Raw genomic sequence first — 17,913 nt, 5'->3', positions numbered from 1 at the left:
CAGCAGAGGAATAGCAGAGAGCAGCAGTTAGGGCAGATAAAAATAGCTTTGCAACACTACTTGCTGCCCTCACACATGAGCTCACATACATTTCATGGCTATTTTAAACTCAAACAACTTTTTAAGCATCCAGTGGCCAGGGTGGCCACATTTTTTTCCACATTAACAGATATTTAGAGAAACCAGAAAAATAGAATCAGCTGAATGGTTTTAGTACCTCAAAGCTGGTTTTCCTTGCTGTTGCAGCCTAAACTTGGGGCACTTCAGTCTTCTTCTTTCAGCCACCTGGGAAGAATTAATTGCTGTTAACAGTCAAGAGCCCAAGACAAACCTCCATTTTTCTCAAATGATGTTATTTCCTTATTGCATATGAAAAGGCAGACTTTATTGTATATAAAAGAGTATAAAATCAGGCAGTCATTACAGAACAAGTGGAAGATGAGGATTATCAGCAAATGACAAAAACAAAGGGAAAGAAGCAAATCCTTTCTCAGGTGACAAAATCAAATGAGCCTCACCCCTTTACACTTCTCACATGCAAACCACAAGAATGTTTAATGAGGAACCCATTCAACAAAGTTTTTCCTCAGTGAGGCAGTTCCAGCCTGCGATGGAACTCCAACCCATGGTATGGAAAACAAGAGCAGATCTAGGGAGAGCAGCCTTTATGAAGCACAGTTCTATTACAGCTGGATTGCTGAACAGCACTCATTTTTATTGGGCCTCAGTGTTTTCGTGCCAAGATCATCAACAAGTATAAAGCCAGTATGCCAGCTTCTTGAGAAGGACAAGACTATAAATTGCCTAAAAGCTGCCTAAAGCCCTTCCTGGTTCAGTGTGGCTGCTCCCAAGCCTGGCACTGGCAGGTTTAACACACGAGGGATTTACACAGCTGTAAATCCACTCTTCCTGCTCCTTGAGGGGCATCACGTGCTGAGAGACCTGGCACAAGAGAAAGCAGAGGTGAAAGAGAGTTCTCTTTCTTGGAAAACTCTTACCCAATGTGCTGTGCAGGCAAAATGTTCGGTACTTGTAGCACTAAATGATAAACATTCATCAGATACACTGACAGCTGATATTTAAAAACTACTGTTGAACTTGACAGCAAAATATCCCTGAGGATTGAGCCTACAGTTTCTACTGAATGAAGCCGAAATTCAAATTTAAAACCACCTTACAGGATGAGGCTATGGATATCTAAAGTGTCCGCAGCAATTTAAATAGGCCCCAGCCTTGCCTGTGTCATGGGACTGCTCTGTTGACAACAGGTTTGAATGAATCCACCCTGGAAAGCTGGGAAATATAAAAGAGCTTGGATGCCTCTGCTTTTAAACAAAGAGAGTGTTTCCGAGGATGACAGGTTCTGCTGTGCTGGGAATGCAGCACCAAACACAAAAATCCTACTGCAACTCCTGGGTCCCACAGCAGGAAGGACATGGAGAGTCCCAGTGGGAATCAGGGATGCAGGACTCGGCTGTGCTGCCATCACTCCCTCAGGAATAGCCAGGTTTAGCTCATTCTGTCTGCCCAGAGAGGGGGGATCTGCTCCTGGATCCCCTGGAATGTTCCAGGCCAGGCTGGACACTGGGGCTGGGAGCAGCCCGGGACAGTGGGAGGTGTCCCTGCCCCTGGCAGCGCTGGCACTGGATGAGCTTTAAGGTCCTTCCAAGCCCAAATCGTTCTGTGAGTCTTAGAGCCCTGAAATTCTCATGACAGAGGTGGAACTGCAAGAGCTTAAGGTCCCTTCCCAAAGAAACCCCATTGCACGACTCTGCAGCTTCTGGAGCCCTGGGTCCATGGAAATGCAGTTTCAGAGGAGCTCCGAGGAAATGGTGTTTTGGGGAGAGCAGAGTGGCTGGAACAGAGGAACAGGAACAGTCTCCTCGAGCAAGCCCTTGTGTCTCAGGGAGCGGGATCGGCTCGCTCCTAACGCACCTGGTGACTCCCAGAGCGGGGGATGGAAATGCAGCCCTGGTCCGAAAGAAACCCTGCCCGGGAAGGCGGGCTGGGATTGGGAGCTGGCTGCGGGAGCTCGCTGTTAAAGGCGATCTTTTGGCTGTAAAGGTGCGCCTTTGTCTCTGTGCGAAGCACCCGGCCGTAGCGCCCTTTGTGCTGCTGTCTCCTGATTTCCTTCAACTTTTATTAAACTGTCCCTTTTCTTCAACTTTCCTTCAAATTCTAGAGTGAAGCTCGTTTTGGCAGCTGCGCGTGCGCGGATCCTCGCGCGTGCGCAGATGGCGGCGGGTGCGCGGATCAGTGCGCATGCGCGGGCGGGGACGCATCACTTCTGATGCCTCCGCGGGCAGGACCGCATCACAAATAGTCCCTCCTGGCGGATCACTCCGCCTGCGCATGCGCATCACCGCTGATCCCTCCGCGGGCGGGCCGCAGCACCGCGGATCCCTCTGTTCTGAACGGGATTGTGATGTTGGCTTTTCGCATGTCCCGGAATTGTTATGGATGGATTGCGATGTTGGTTTTTTCACGGTCCTTAATGTGAGAAAAGCTTTGCCTGGGTTCTGTCATGTAACGCTGTAGAATGGCCGCAGTTTGTGTGGCCAGTTTGGCAAGGATGGGGGGGGTCTTCACATTCCTGGAAAACCTTATCAAAAGAAAAGAACCCGAAAGCAGACGGATTGAAGCCAAGGAAAAGATAAGGCTGATAAGATGATACTCAGCAACTCCAAAGAATTAATGAATGATGCATGACGGTGATGAATAGGAAATAAGCGATGCACTTTTGAAGCCGATCTTTCGGATGTAGAGTTGTGCCTTTGGCTCTCTGCCCAAGCACCCGGCCGTAACACCCTTTGTGCTGTTGTCTCCTAATTGTCCCTTTTGTTAAACTTTCCTTAGAATTTTACAAAGAGTGAAGCTCGTTTTTCACAGAACCAAGGGCACAGTAAATTTGGGGAACAGCAGGTGACAATGGCACTGAATCAGCCTGGGGCTGGTTCTATGATCACACCTGGATTTACACTTTCTGTCATTTTGGACATTAAATTATTGCCCGGCCACGATTCTACTGCTCAGTGATGCTCCAACAGGACCCGTGAAGATCTTATTTGTGCCATTAAAGAGTCAGACTCACCCTGTGGCAATAATGCCAAGGAAAGCTGGCCCACGGACCAAAACAAAGCTGGTAGGCTACACTGGATGTCAAATGGGACTGGCAAATAATCTCCATTTCAGCTTACTTACAGAAACGCAAACTTAAAAATAAGATAAACACCCCTTAATCTCACAACTACAAACGGAGCTGTTGCTAGTCAAAAGGAAAGACTTCGTTGCAGCATACAAACCATTCCAGGTGGAGACAAAATTCAAACTCATTTTAGCACCCTTTCCTTTCATGTTGTAAAACTAAAGATCATCAGTTGTGGTGCTCAGGTCTCTCCTGTGGCTGGAGAGCACCATTCAACCAGATCTTAACACCCCGTGATTTTAAAGCATTCCTCAATCCCATCGTAACCCCCAGCACCAGAAATGCACTTTTCCAGCACTTTTCCTGGCATTATCCAGCTTTTCTCAGGATGAGGCCACTGAGGTTTCCCCCAGACCTGGCTGCAATCATGAGATGTTCAAGAGTCCCAGCACTTGGACAAACCCACAGTTGCAGCAACAAGTTTCCATGTGCTGTTCCTGTTCTGCAGGGCACTTTCTTACCAGGAATGAAGTTGTCCATCCTTCTCTTTGAAGGACAGCGAACTTCCAGTCACTTCATATTCACTACGAAGAAAGAGGATTTTCAGAGACTTTTACTCAACTACACTGTGGTAACCACCAGGGAACTGATACTTGCAATTACAGAGAAACCCCACAAACCAAGCATCCCTTAAGCACTCCAAAACAAGGCAAACACACCAAAATTTATTAAAATCCAGTGGTTTGCATTTGCTAAAGAAACCCTCTGGCTTTAGTCACCTCATTTCATATGGTACTTAGAACTGCTTGCCTCAGTATAACGATCTGTCCCTTCCAGGAACACTGATCCAGGCTCTTCTGAAGTCCCAAGGAGCACAAGCACATCAGGCAGGTTTTTTAATGAAACAGACACAAAAACCCTGATTTCAGGAGAAGTAATTCTCAGCTATGACCCAAGGAAGGAGAAGGAACAAAACAACAGACATAAACACAAAGTACCTTATGGAAGTCCCAGGCCATCCCTTCTTTTCAATCACAGAGCTGATCCTGCTGCCTGATTTGTAAGTGTGCCTGATGATGTTCTCAGAGCCATCCAGCACTGTGGCCTCTCCTTTATTAAGCACAGACCTGCAGACAGCCCTGCTCAGCTGGGAGCCCCCTGCCTCCAGAGAAAGGCTTTCATTCTGCCTTTGCACCTCTCTGTACACGTCAATTACAAAGGGCCACGCCTGCAAGGGACAATAGGAGTTTTAGCATCACTGCAGCTGTAGTTTTTCCCCTCAGATTTTCCCCCACAGCTCCTAAGTATTTTCTTATCTAAACTAGAATTACCCAGATAGAAATATTTCCTTGAATATTAAATATTCCAAACCTGAGAGCTGTGGCAGTCTCTTACACCAAATGAAAGCTCAGGACAACTGGCATTTTTATGCCATTTACAGTACACCTGACATGCAGGTCAACACAGCAAACCCTTCCTTGGACAGCAAAATGGCCAGGAATTAGGATGAAATATGAATGTATTCCAGTGGCTGAAAGAAACCTTTCTCCTCTACCTGTCACACTGTTGCTGTTTGTGCCACTTCACACAGATTTAACACCTCTGCAATGTTGCATTGAGCACTCTGGGAGTATCTTGGCTACATTTTATTCCTGGTGTAACAACCTGGAGTTTGCATTTTCTTAGACTCTGCCACAGCACCTCAGCTCCTTTCTAAAGCTGTTGGAATCCAGCAGAAATGATTTCTCAAGCTCTCTCTCAGTGCTCCCAAAACATCAATCTTCAATTATTTGAAATCAAGGAATTAAAGAGGCAAGTGAGAGACACAAATTAACAGCTGGAGATTTTTAGTTTAATTACTGAAGCGTTTGGAGAGCTGTGCTGTCCTTTGGAAAGCAAAGGCTGGAGCCAGAACCTACAGCTGCAATAAAGCACAACACACCTTCCTGCAATTCCTAACTGGAGAAAAACCCTCCCCAAAATGCTCTTTCTTGGAGCAGGGCTCTCTCTTGCGGCTGAAATGCAAAAAAACAGCCTTGCAGGGGCTCTGCCAACCGCAGCAGCTCGGAGGAAAAGGCAAACTGCTCATCCTTCAATCCCTCACCACCATCCCAAGATTTTCACTGACAGACAACTGATATCTCCCATACTGACTATTTTTAGGTCTTCCTATATTTTATATAGTGACTACACTGACCTGTTTAACAAAGTTAAATGCCATTATCACACTGTGATCCTAAAAATCAGATTTTCCTAGGAATTAAATTATTTAATTATCTGCATATTTAATGCTTTAATTTTTTTCTCTTCATTAATGACATCCTCTTTCCTTAGAGAGACCTATTAACATCAGAAGTAATATTATTTCTATAAAAATAAAGAAGATAATAAAATAAAATCTGTAAGTGCACAGAAACATCGGAGAAATAATCCCATGTCCTGTAAAGTGAACAGTGTGTGACCCAAACCCAAAAACTTTAATGAAGCATTAAAATTTCATGTTGAACACCTTCAGACACTGTTGTGAAAGGCAACAGTAACAGAAATAGTTCTGTCTGGAAACTAGGAATTTTAAATCATGTGGAAAAAAATTATCTTTATCCACTTCTGTTGTGGTTAGGGCCACAAAAGTGACTTTTTTAAGGAGAAAAAGTCCTTTATTTTCTACATTTTCTGACAGTCACGGTTTACCATCCTTATCCTCCTATCACTCCCCACCAGCAGAGTGCATGGATTCTTCCAACAGATAGAATCCAACATTCCTTCCTCTACAGCCCCACAAAATCCTGCCATTCTCTAAAGCAAAGGAAAATTCCCTCTTTCAAGGATCCAAGTGCCATCTTAAGAATGAGGAGAATGACAGTGGCAGTGGATCCCTGCCCTCCTGCAATCAGTCTGTGGCAGACACAAAGAGTGCAGCAGAAAAATGTGCAGTGATTTTTGCTCTGTGACTCTCCTACCTCTGCCATTTCTAAGGCTTTGTTGTAGCCCAGGGACAACAAAGTGACCCAAAGGTCCCGAGGATCCCCATCCCGGTCATTGGCTTCCATGAGATTCAAATCCATCAATCCTTGTCTTGTTAGTTCATTTCTCTTCATCTCAAAATTCTCTGTTTCAAAGGAATAGAAAGAGCACTTCAAAGTCTGTTCTCTCTGCAAACACCTTTATCCTTCCAAAGGCAAAAATCCCACTCCTGTTAACAAGGACTAAAAGATGGAGCCAGCTTGCAGCCTCGGGGTGGCCAATATCATTTGGGAAAGAATCTCCATGACCAGGCATATCCTGTTTGCAGAGCTTCCCTGTGGATTTGGGATAATGCCTACAAACAGCTGGCCCCGTGGATAACCCAGAAAAGGGGGAGATTTCAAAACACAAAGAGTTCATCTTGATTTCTTTTTCTAAAAGTTTGGGGCTAAGCTTTGCAGAATGGGGTATTGTAGGAATGGGAAATGAAAATCAGCTGGAGACAGCACCTTTAAATGCTTCAGGTCCTTGATACAGAAGTGATTTACTTAGTTCCTAAAAAGCAATACAATTCCAGTAATCCTAACACCCCTCTCTAGAGAGAATATCATAGATCCACCACTCTAATGGCAGCAAACACATAATTGAAATGTCCTCGTGTCAGGGACTTTTAAAAATGGTTTTCTCATCTTCATAACAATGCTAAATCTTTACTATATATTATTAAAAAGGGATTACCAATTTAATAAATCTATCCAAGGCTACAAATGCTGTAATAAATGGCTTGAACTTTGGTGTCTGATGATATTCATGTGAACCCTTCCACTGATTGATGACCTGGTGAAACATTCCCTAGCTTTCTCCTCTTCCCTCTCTTATTTATTCACACATTTCCACCCCTCCTACTTGTGTGGAGATCAGAGGCATCACCCTGACAAAGCCATCAAGTGTGGAAAAGCACATGCAGGGATGAAACAGAGGGGAAATTCAGTTATAGAAATGTATTTTTGTAGGAGTTTTCCATAAGTTAGGAAAAATTCTGATACCTCAGAAGTAATATTAATAGGGCTTGACAGATCCAAAGTATTTTGGCCAACGTGCCACAACCTCCAAAGGAATGATGTCAAACCTGACATGTATTGTACAATGAGACACTGGCAACCCACCTAAACCCTGGATGCCATTTTATAGCACCAGATGCACACTAATTAAATGTCCCTCTCCACACTTTGTGAGATAAAAAAGCACCACCAGCCCAATCTGCACAAAGGAGATCGATTCAACAAATACCTGTGACAGTTTCCTTCCCCATATGATCCAGGATTACAAACCCTGTAGGTTTTGGCAGCTACAGAACAATGAGGAAGGGGAAGAATTCTCTCAGCAGAAGGTCAGTGACACAGACACCAGAATGAAGCAAAGTAAAGGACAGGAGACTGGAAAAAAAGAAAAAGAAAGGAGGAAGAGAACAATATCTACACATGTTCTTGGAATAGGCTACAGAATACCCAGTTCTATCCAGCTGGAAAGTTAACTGATAGTCTGAATTAGTTTTAGGCCTAATTACTACAGTAATGAACTTACCCTTACACACAGCCCAGGCTTCCTGATCACACTTCTCCCCACTAGTCCTCAGCTCAAAGAAGTTGTATTCCTCCAGACTCAGGAGGCCATTCCCATCCAAATCAGTTGTTTCAAATATATCCAACAAAGCACCTCTGAGGGATGAAAAAGGCCAAACTATTTCCAAAGGCTTCCATTTCCTTTTACTGGCTCACAATATTGCCAAGAACTGTTCAGTCTATTTGAGAATATTCTCTACAAATAGTACTTTAGGAACATCCAGATTCAAAAAGCCACATTATAGCTAGAAAAGAGATTTTTATAGAGGTTATCATGTTTGGGAATAAAACTCACCAGAATTCTTTGGCGAGAGCCAGCTCTCCATCTTCATCTCTCCACACCAGTTTGGCTTCTCCAAGAATTTGGGTTTTTACCTTCCTCAGCCTTCCTCCCTGTGAAAGGGAGCAGCCAGTAAACCCCAGCTCCAAGCTCCCCTCTCCATCCAAACATCTGCTCTTAAAGGAAGACAGAAAAGTTTGGAAAAACTTCTCAAATGATGCCGTTCTTTGTTGCCAGTAATATTCATATAGACCAGATGAATTACTTGAAAACACTGGCAATGCTGGGTTCTCTCCTTAAAAAAAAATTGGCTGTGTGATGCCATTTGAAGGCTAAGAAATAGTGAATCTCTTAGAACGAAATTTAGAAAAACATGCAGGAGAGAGATGAGGGCAGAAGGGGACAATAAGTTTGTGCTGCCTTATTTCTGCCACAGAATAAGAATATTCTGTGCACTATGAAGTTCAAATGGCAAGGAGAAAGAAAATAAAAGGAAATGTAAACAAATTTTGCCTTGGAAATGTTGTATTTGAAGGTGAAGAAATACAACTGAGTTTCTACAGACTAGCTGTAAATATACCCAGCAACTCAGCAATACTGGGCACAGCTGGAATTCTTTCCAAACACATGGAATTCACACCCCCAGCATTAACACACACATGAAAAAATAACAATTAAAACAGAAATACACCAAAAATCTCTAACCTCTTTGTGTTGGAGTTCAGTAAAGCTCACAAGCTGTAGATTCTCTTGGGGTTCATTTTCCTTCAGAATAAACAAATCTGTATCCACTGACAACCAGCGACAAGATTTTCCTAAAAGGAAAAATATCCCCCAAAAATGCTTAATAATGACACAAAACTCTTTTTATGTGCGTGTCAAAATAGGTATTCCCATGGTATTTATTGATGCCTGCTGATGAAAAATGGGAAAAAAGAATCTATTCTATGCTATTGGGATTTCCTTCCTGTTTAGGCCAAGCAGATAAATTGTTCCAAGCCTTGTGATTGTCTCAAAGATAATGATTACTGTTAATAATTTTATCATTAAGAACTATTGATAAAATAGTTCTACCATTAAGGGTCAAGAATGCCAAGGAATGGCTACACAACACAAAAATTTGTTTCAAAAAAGCCAGCCCAGCTGACTTTAAAATAACTTTGGGGTCTAAAGGCTCCCGTTTTATGGGATTAAAAAGGAAATAACCTACTTGGGGAAAAAAATCATTCCAATGTAGCAACTGGATGAAGCCCCATGGTAAATCACCAAGCCACCACCTCTTTTGAAGAGGAAAATGAAATAGAAACACACTAACCTTCTGCCTGGGCAATATTTAAAGGTTTGATGGTGATACAAACTGCAGATCTTTGGGGTAAGTGCAGCCTGTACTTGTGACTGATGATTTCCCCATCTTCTTCCAGGTAGAAGCATCCTTTGGATTGTACACATTGACATTCCTGGAAACCAAGCAAATATTAGGTGTTGTTTTCATTTTGGATGAAGATCAAAGTGCCTTCTCTGAAATATGAATTAATTTGATTATTTAATAAACCCTGCATAAAATGCACCACAACATACAGCATCAATATACTTTTATTAAAAACAAAACCCCAAATAGTCCTTCTTGTAGTCAATTTTTGGAAAGTAACATTGCTTCACTTGTGAAAATGCCTGAAAAACACAGATTACCCCAATGCTCCAATAGTTGAAAATTAAATTGGAATTGCCACGAAGATTCTGATAATTATATTTGCAAACAGCTGGCAGCATGGACTAATTTAAACATAAATATTATATACTTTGCAACTCCCTTTCTGCTGTTCTTTGAAGGTTTGGATTTTTTTTAAAACTTAAGATTTTGCTAAAGAAGTTCTAGAAGACTTTCAAAGTAACTTGGCTGTGGAAAAGACAAAGATTTATTAAGTTATTTAAAATCAAGTGAGATGTCCAGTCCCTGGCAGACACTGCTATCCAAGTCCCTCCCCTCCTATAATCTCCCAGAATCTTTTCCTTGTGGGCACAACCTGCTGGAGAAGGTTTTAGGGATAATCCTTATGGAAGTGCAGCTACTTCTGGACCATGGAGCCAGAGATCAGCAGCCCCTGGTCACCTTTTATGGAGCAGAATAAACCTCATTAACAAATCCATCCAATAATTTTATACTCCTCTTTATCCATTAAACTGGATTTGTAGTGACAGGACAAGGAAAAAGGGGACCAATCATAAAAAATAATTAGGAAAGAAGTGAACAGAGACAAAACATTCCTGGGACTTAACAGTGAGGGTTAAATATGGAGCAACAGCTGGGGTTGTGTCAGTCAAAAAATGGATAATGGGAGCTGGGATTAACAGGGGGGTCAACATAACTCAGCAACAGAATTCCAACATGGACTTCAGCCTGTTGGGTCATTTCCACTACTACTCCTAAACTGTTTATTCCAATACTTCCAGGACTCCTGACTTCAGCTAAAAGGAGGTTTAAAAATGGAGGTTTTTTCTTAAAATTTGACACATTGGAAATAACTGGTTGTTTGCTGCAAGCTTAATACCTGCCAAAACTGTTGGACAAAAACCTTACCCATGTTTTAGGAAATCAAACCCTGTTATTCTTGCAGAGAGCATAAGGTGGTGCTAGAAGTCCTAAATTACCAAATTCCAAACAGGTATGTAAAATTGGGAAGCTAAAAGAGGATTTCCTGGATGGATTTTCCTCTGTCACTTCAAAGCAGAACAGAAGTTGTCAAAAAAGAGACAAAGTGGGAAACGTTTGTGTTAGAAATGTTAACTGGAAAGAAATGTGAGGCACTACCTGCTGCTGGCCACTGACACTGAAATTTAAGTTCTTATTGAAATTATCCACATATTAATGCATAATTCCTAACAAAAAGCAATGACTGAGAGGAATTTTCCAAGCGTTTTTTAATTTAGACATTCACCATGTTCTGACTTCCACCATTTTCCTCTGTCAGAAATGTAAAGTTGGTGTTGCTCCAACATCCTGAGGGCAGTATTTTCTTACTTGTACAAAAAGACAGGTGAACAGCAAAAAAAAAAAAAAATTCTTGGATATAAGATGAATAAGAAGAATTTTTGGGTGCTGGATTCTGATTCACACCACAAATGAATCCCTGGGCATTTATTCACTGACTCTGGCAGAGCTTGCATTGTACAAAATAAAGTTTTAAAAAAATTAATAGCTCTACTTACACCTTCCCATGTTTTATTGATTGATTTCAGTTTTTGGATGATGCCAATCAATACTAATCAATATCTGCAGCTGCTTTTTTTTTCAGTCAGTTCTTACTGGCTTATACAAAGGAAAAAGAATCCGATCTTGGGTAAGTGTGTGCTGGTTTTATACCCTCCACATCATGTTTGAACAAGGTGAGATTGCAGGTTAAATTGCATCGAGGTCCAGATACCTAAACAGACTGCCAAAAATCCCTGGGAGATGATGTTTTGAAATTTTAATATAGAACAAATGTCACTGTACAGCAATGGGGAAGACATAAAGGACTTCAGAGTTCAATAACAAACCCAGAGTTGTTATTTGAAACAAAAATGTAGCTCCTGAGGACAATCAGTTCTGTTTTCCAGCAGCACTTACACTGTGTGGTCAGAACCATTTGTTCCCTTTTATACAGGAGTCTCCAGGTGCACATTTTTAATGGATCCCAGCAGTTTCCAGTTAATGTTTTCTATTTCTACAGCTATTATTTTCTGTTGAAAGAAAACTAGGAAAGGTCCAGTCAAGAAAGGGAAAACAAAGGGGAAAAGATCAATATTAACACTCTACAAATATTGACTTAGCAAAGTGACTTTGGTGTCTCTCTCCCCCAGGAATTTATATTGAATGAGTGATTTATTTAAAAGAAAATACTGATAGGACATATTAGTCTAACTAAAAATCAATATTTTCAGGTTACAGCATGTATTTACCAAGCAATGCCCAAGAAACTGAATATGCTCACAGATCTGTTATTTATTTCCAATTACCTTTCATGCACAGGTTTATGATACACAATCTTTCAGACTACTTAAGCATTTAAAGTTCTCACCAACCTAATAAATTATTAAATTTCAAATTTCTCAAGAAGTCATTACATGTTTTCTCCAACAGTGGCTTCATTTATAAAAAACACATTTTGTTCTATGAAACCTTCACACCTGAAAAATTATTTCCAATAACTTGTTGTCAGCAAAACCAACAGTATATAAAAATGTTCATAATAATACCTATCAGGAAAGCTCTCAGTAGTTTATAGCTGCCCTTGACAAACTATTAATAAAACATAAGACACCATTTTTCTCTGATTTTTAGCTTATTTAAAATGCAGTAACACAGGTGCCTAGAGGAAAACACCATCATTTCAGTGTGATACCTTCATTGTGTCAGGCTCAGTAATTAGCTTTGTGTTCCTGCTGCTGCTGGCACCCACAGTGACAGTGGTGGAGGTGGAAGCTTTGCCACTTTGAGCTGATGAAGGTCTTGAAGGAGCTCTGCTGTCACCTACAAGCAGAGATATTTAATTACAATTACATTATTACAACCCTCTCCTAGTGCTATTTATCATAAACCTCGCATTTAGAAGCACAAAGAAAACTGGATGACAAGAACTCAATCAGAGAACTTCCCTTCAGCACTCTCCTGTCACTTTTGCTCCTCTTTGGTATTGCCCAGATTTGAAGCAACTTGGAACAGCACAAACTACATCCTAATATTTCAGACTTGGTGCCTCTGCACTCTGTTCTCCATGGACTTTTTCCAGTTTGGGAAGGTTTGGAAGCAGCTTTGTAACTTCAGCAAGGACCTTAAACTCTCCTATTGATTGTGCTTGAAAAGCAGCCTCAAGAATTGAAACAAACACACAGTTCATTGATAAATGTTTAAGGTTTCACGTCTGATCTGGGAAGGAAATAAATAACTTGCCTATGTTGCAATATCTGAGCATTCACCTCCTCTCTTCCCTTTGGACTGTGTCACATGACAATCAACAAAATCCACCCTTAGGAATGTGAGAGCTTCATAGATGCAGCCATTTGAACATATTTTACTGACACATTGATGGGATTGCCACAGTAGAGATTATATTCATCACTAAAATCCTCACTAATCTGAGAAAAATTAAACAAAAACTCAACTGCTCATTGAGCCAGAGCTTCATCTCCAACAGAAAAAACATCAAATAGAAGAAATAGAAACACCGTTAGCCAGTTTGTGATGGCTTTTCCTGGAGATCCTCGGGGATGCTTTGGACACCAGCACTGGAATCCCTTCAGAGGAATTTTCAGTTTCATTCCCAAACTGCTGCTGCCTCAGTCGAGGGTCAACTTCCAGCCTGTCCCTTGCAGCCTTGCAGCACTGCTCACTGTGCTCAGCTACAGCTCACACAACTTGAGATAAAAAAAGAATATTTCCCCTACCAGTTTCTTTTTCTCATGGTTTGAAGGAGTAAAATGTAGCATTAGAAAAGGAAAGGATGGGGCAGCAGAATTTTCTCTTCAAGACCAGCATTAATTTAAATTTTCATTAATAAGAACAACCACTCAAGTATCACAGTAAAATGCAGCCATGATTCAACAAGGAGGACCAAATATTGAATAAATACAAAGTGTGACTTTCAACTCTTTCTTTCTAGATATTTGAAGACTGATTTTAAACATAGGATTCTTACCAGTTTTCCTCCAGTGAAACTGTATTTATGTACAAATTTTTGTGGGCTGTTTTTTCAGTCCAAATTTAGAATCCTGGGGTAAGATCATCACTACCACTCGTATTGTCAATAACACTAGAACAAATTTCACTCTAGGCCTTACCTCGTTGTAGTCAAGTTTGCCACTGCAGTTAAAAGCAGCTTGTTTAGTAGTGCTGGTCACTTCCTTCCAGGTCATTTTAGCACCTCTCTGCAAGAAAAAACCAGCTCAGTTTGGGTTCCTAATCAAGAATCCTGGTCACCCACAGTGAAATTTAATAAACAAACAAAGAGTCTTTTAATATTCTTTCAGGAAAACTTATCTTGCAATAGATTTCAATGGATTTTCATTTGAATCATGAAAACAGAGGTCAAAACCATTAGAAATTATGTCCTTACAATGCTACTAAACACTGAAGAGATAAATTGTATCAGTTTATGTAATTCTGTGCTGTCTTCTGGAAACCCGCCACAAAAAACTTCCATAAAATGGGGAATCCCAGCTCTCAGTCATTCTTGTTTATCTTGTTTTACCATGTAATTTCCAAAATCTCTACTAATTAAAGATGGATAATTAAGTTTCTAGTGATACTTACTGTTGTAAGAATTTTATAAAGTTCATCATGGAAAATACATCCAGCTTTATCTGTGTCTATTTTTCCAAATGCTTCGAGCAGTTCATTTTTTGTAGCTGGCTTTTCTTTTTTTAAAATTGCACAAAAATCATCAAAATTCAGTGAAGTTGTTTGTGAAGTCCAGTATTTATTAATGGTCTTCTGAGAAGGATTTCTTCCAGCCTGCTGAAGTACTGCACAACAAAACACAATATTAAATATATATTCCAGCTGCTAGGAAAGGAGTTTTCTCCAAACATCTTTGAGTCACTTTCCATGTTCAGATTTTTTTAAAGCCAAATCACTCCAACAGAAAAGTGGGTCTGAAGGACAGTTTTGGTTATGATCTTAACCAAAATATCCATGAGCTCAGACAGCCTCAAGTGTAAAATTCAGCCAAAATCCAGTGTCTTAATATCAAGAACATATTCTTTTTAAACCTGCACATTATTGGATCCTATTTCTATGAAGATCAACATCATCTTTGCACTTCCTTTGCTAAGAACTGAGATCTAGAATAGAATTTATCTGAGACAATATTTTGTGTCACACCTGTACATTTGAACGTATCAATTCAAATTATACAACATGAATTTTAAAGGAAAAATGACACCACCAGGCAGCCAATGCCACACATGCAACCAGTGCCATGGATGTTACACCTGGCATTCTCCAAAATGATTTTGCTGCATCTATTTGCCTCTTCAAAGTCTTTACTGAAAACATCCTTTCACCAGTTTTCAGTGTGATGAAGGTATTACATTAAATGGAAATTAAATTCAAATTACATTCTATCTGAAATTAGAGGGATGTTTTTATGTCTTCCCAAATAATCAAGTATCTTAGGGAAGCACAGGAGATCCTCCATCTCTACCTGGGCTGGCATTTGATTTTGAGCCAGCTGAGCAGTGACCAAGCCTGTGCTGGGAACTGCTCAGGAGCATCTGTGAAATGAGGCGGTGGCATCGTTACAACGCTCAGCGGGAACTGTGTCAGCAGCAAACCAAACAAACAAACCAGGCACCTTTGTTGTTCATCCCTGCCTCAAGGCCAAGCACTAAATAAAGATCTGTGCCCTGTCACCTCTGCTGCAGGAGCCAGGAGAACAGAGCAGGGCTCACATCTTTATCCAAGCCACGCCTGGGCATGGAGCAATGCTTTGGGGATTTCAGTGTCAAGGGCAGCCATGGAAGGGCTGTGACTCTGTGGGTTTGTTTCCATGGATAGCAGAGGTCCTTGGAATGTCAATACATGACTAGATTTAACAGATATCCTTCCAATATATAATCCTGTATTTTTGTATCTCCAGGGAGATCAGCACTTGCCATTCCCTACGTGCCTCCCAGCTTGTATTTGTGAAGGTTCAATCAGACTGCACCTTTTATTTAGATTTCTCTATGGTCTGATTCTGCTAAATCACTTCACTAATATTACAACAGACAGGAAGTGAAGCTATTATTTGTGGATAAGCAAAACTCCTACAAATAAAATTTCACAGGGCCAATCTCTCAGTGAGACTTTAGAATATCAGCCAAACTTGATGAAGCAAGAGACGCTTAAACGTTGGCACCACTTGTTTGAGAAATGCTAAAATTGACTTCAGATGAAATATAGGTCTCTAACTCTCAACGATTACAAATTCTAAAATAAATTCTTAAATGTCTCTGAAATGACTGGGAGTCTAAACAACTAACTGCCCTCTCTAAGATGACCTTGAAAGCAAATTGCCCAAACACTTGCTGTGTAGCCAAGCGGCATATGGATAGAGATGAAAGCCAAAGCATTTATTAAAGAGATGACATTTGTTCACACCACCCCTCTGTTAAAATCCAGATTACCCCAAACTATCATTAGGATGTCATCAAGGCCCTTTTATTGCAGCTGACAAAGTCTGGAGAGCACCAAGTCACAAGCTGTAGGAATGTCCTTGCTAATGGGTAGAATTCCATGTTCTCATGTAGGGAAAGAAGCTACAATCAGTGCAACAGAGAAGTGCACTCAGCTTTTACAGTGGTGGTTTCCATGAAAAACCTTTTCATAAAGAACAAAAATGCTCTAAGAAAAACCACCATCCAAACAGAGCATACAATCCTACAACACCAAGAAGCTGCAAAGTTGAAATGGTATTTGCTTGAGAAATTTTTTCTGGGGGAGTGAAACCTCTTTCAAAACTGAAACAGGTTGTATTTATTACTCAGTCTTATCTTACTCCTTCCTTATCTTACCCGGTCACTAAGATGTATTATTAAGAAACCAACTTCCATTTTTCAGGTGAATTTTTCTCACTCCCCTTGGAAATTCCTGAAGTTTTTAAAGCAAAGTCCCACAGCTTTCAGTATCTACCAGCACCCTTCTTTAGTGCAGCTGAAGCAGTCAGAGGTATTTTCTTCCTATGGTACTGCTGACAACACCACCAGTTATACACAAATACAGTCTGGATGAAAAATGAGAACTTTGGATTCCAGTCTATGGAAGTGTCATTCAGCAGGAGATGAGATAAGGAGTAAGAATTCTTATGGAACACCAGTTGTGGTGATTTTCTGTGCCAGGGCAATGGCCCACTCTAAACTGAACTGAGACCCTTCATACTGGTGATTTACAGAAAAAAACCTCTGTCTGCTATTCCCACTTCCAGCAGGCATCCAAAACTACTCTCAATTCCTTAAACCACTTACTGAGTTCCTGCACTGGGATACTCTCACTGTAATCATCCCATGTAAGAGTTCAAGGGGAAAAGATCCAATCGTTACCTGAACTGAGTTGTTCCTTGGATTTAATATTTTCTAAGCTGCTTTTTAAGACACTCAGGTAAGCTGCTCTGCAGTTCATGTAAAAAATGGCTTCTTCTGCATGCTGGGACTTCTTCCCTTGGGAATTTTCCGAGTGTGTAGCTTTCTGATTCCCGGGAATGCTGGCTATCCTGTGAGGGATACAATTCCAGTTAGAATTTGGAGCTCTCTTAATAATTACTCTGTTTATCCTCTGAAACACAGACTAGCCCCAATTATCCAAATATCTACGTCATATCCTTTCTATCCTCTCAATCTGGGATGGCAATAATAATTATCTACACTTGTAGGTAAGGACCACGAGATCCACAAACAGAAATGAGCTTGAGCTCTACTTATGATTCACAGTTTATGCTTCATTGGCAGTAAAAAGTTTAATTTCACTGTATTTTATTTAGTTTCAGACATTAGATAATACAATTATTATATAATATAAAAATTATATAGTCTTGAATTCTGAAAGCATAAAAACACATTTTCACGTTATCTGTGAAACAAGGCTTTGCCATCCATATTTTCTCTTTTTACAACTCAACAAAACATATGGATAAGGATAAAATTAGTCAAAATTGAATCCCTTAATCTTCAAAAATGCCAAGTTAAGCACAGAATTCTATTTCTAAGAGTTACCTAAATATAAATAATAGAAATAAATGTGCATAAAACGTTAAAAATAAGTGTGCCTAAAACTCTGAGCAACTCAGGCCTTTTCAGTTCAAGGCCCATACAGTTATAAATGAATGGAAAAAACCAGAAATTCATCTTTTTCTCAATTATTAAAACAACTCAAAGAAGTAACTAATGCT

General features: G+C 40.5%; 1 protein-coding gene across 1 annotated transcript; it reads right to left on the bottom strand.

The window, feature by feature from the left end:
- Nucleotides 1-2,813: 2,813 nt before the first annotated feature.
- EFCAB7 (EF-hand calcium binding domain 7) lies at nucleotides 2,814-15,355 on the bottom strand. The gene is given in 11 exon segments (XM_032117196.1): nucleotides 2,814-3,729; nucleotides 4,144-4,373; nucleotides 6,106-6,254; nucleotides 7,694-7,827; nucleotides 8,027-8,125; nucleotides 8,127-8,182; nucleotides 8,717-8,826; nucleotides 9,327-9,468; nucleotides 12,394-12,521; nucleotides 13,217-13,396; nucleotides 15,343-15,355. Coding segments are annotated over 11 exon segments (1,308 nt in total). The 3' UTR covers nucleotides 2,814-3,662.
- Nucleotides 15,356-17,913: the final 2,558 nt, after the last annotated feature.

This window comes from Corvus moneduloides, chromosome 9 (genome assembly GCF_009650955.1).
Source record: "Corvus moneduloides isolate bCorMon1 chromosome 9, bCorMon1.pri, whole genome shotgun sequence".
Classification (NCBI taxonomy): Eukaryota; Metazoa; Chordata; class Aves; order Passeriformes; family Corvidae; genus Corvus; species Corvus moneduloides.
This window is presented reverse-complemented; position numbering and strand designations above follow the sequence as displayed.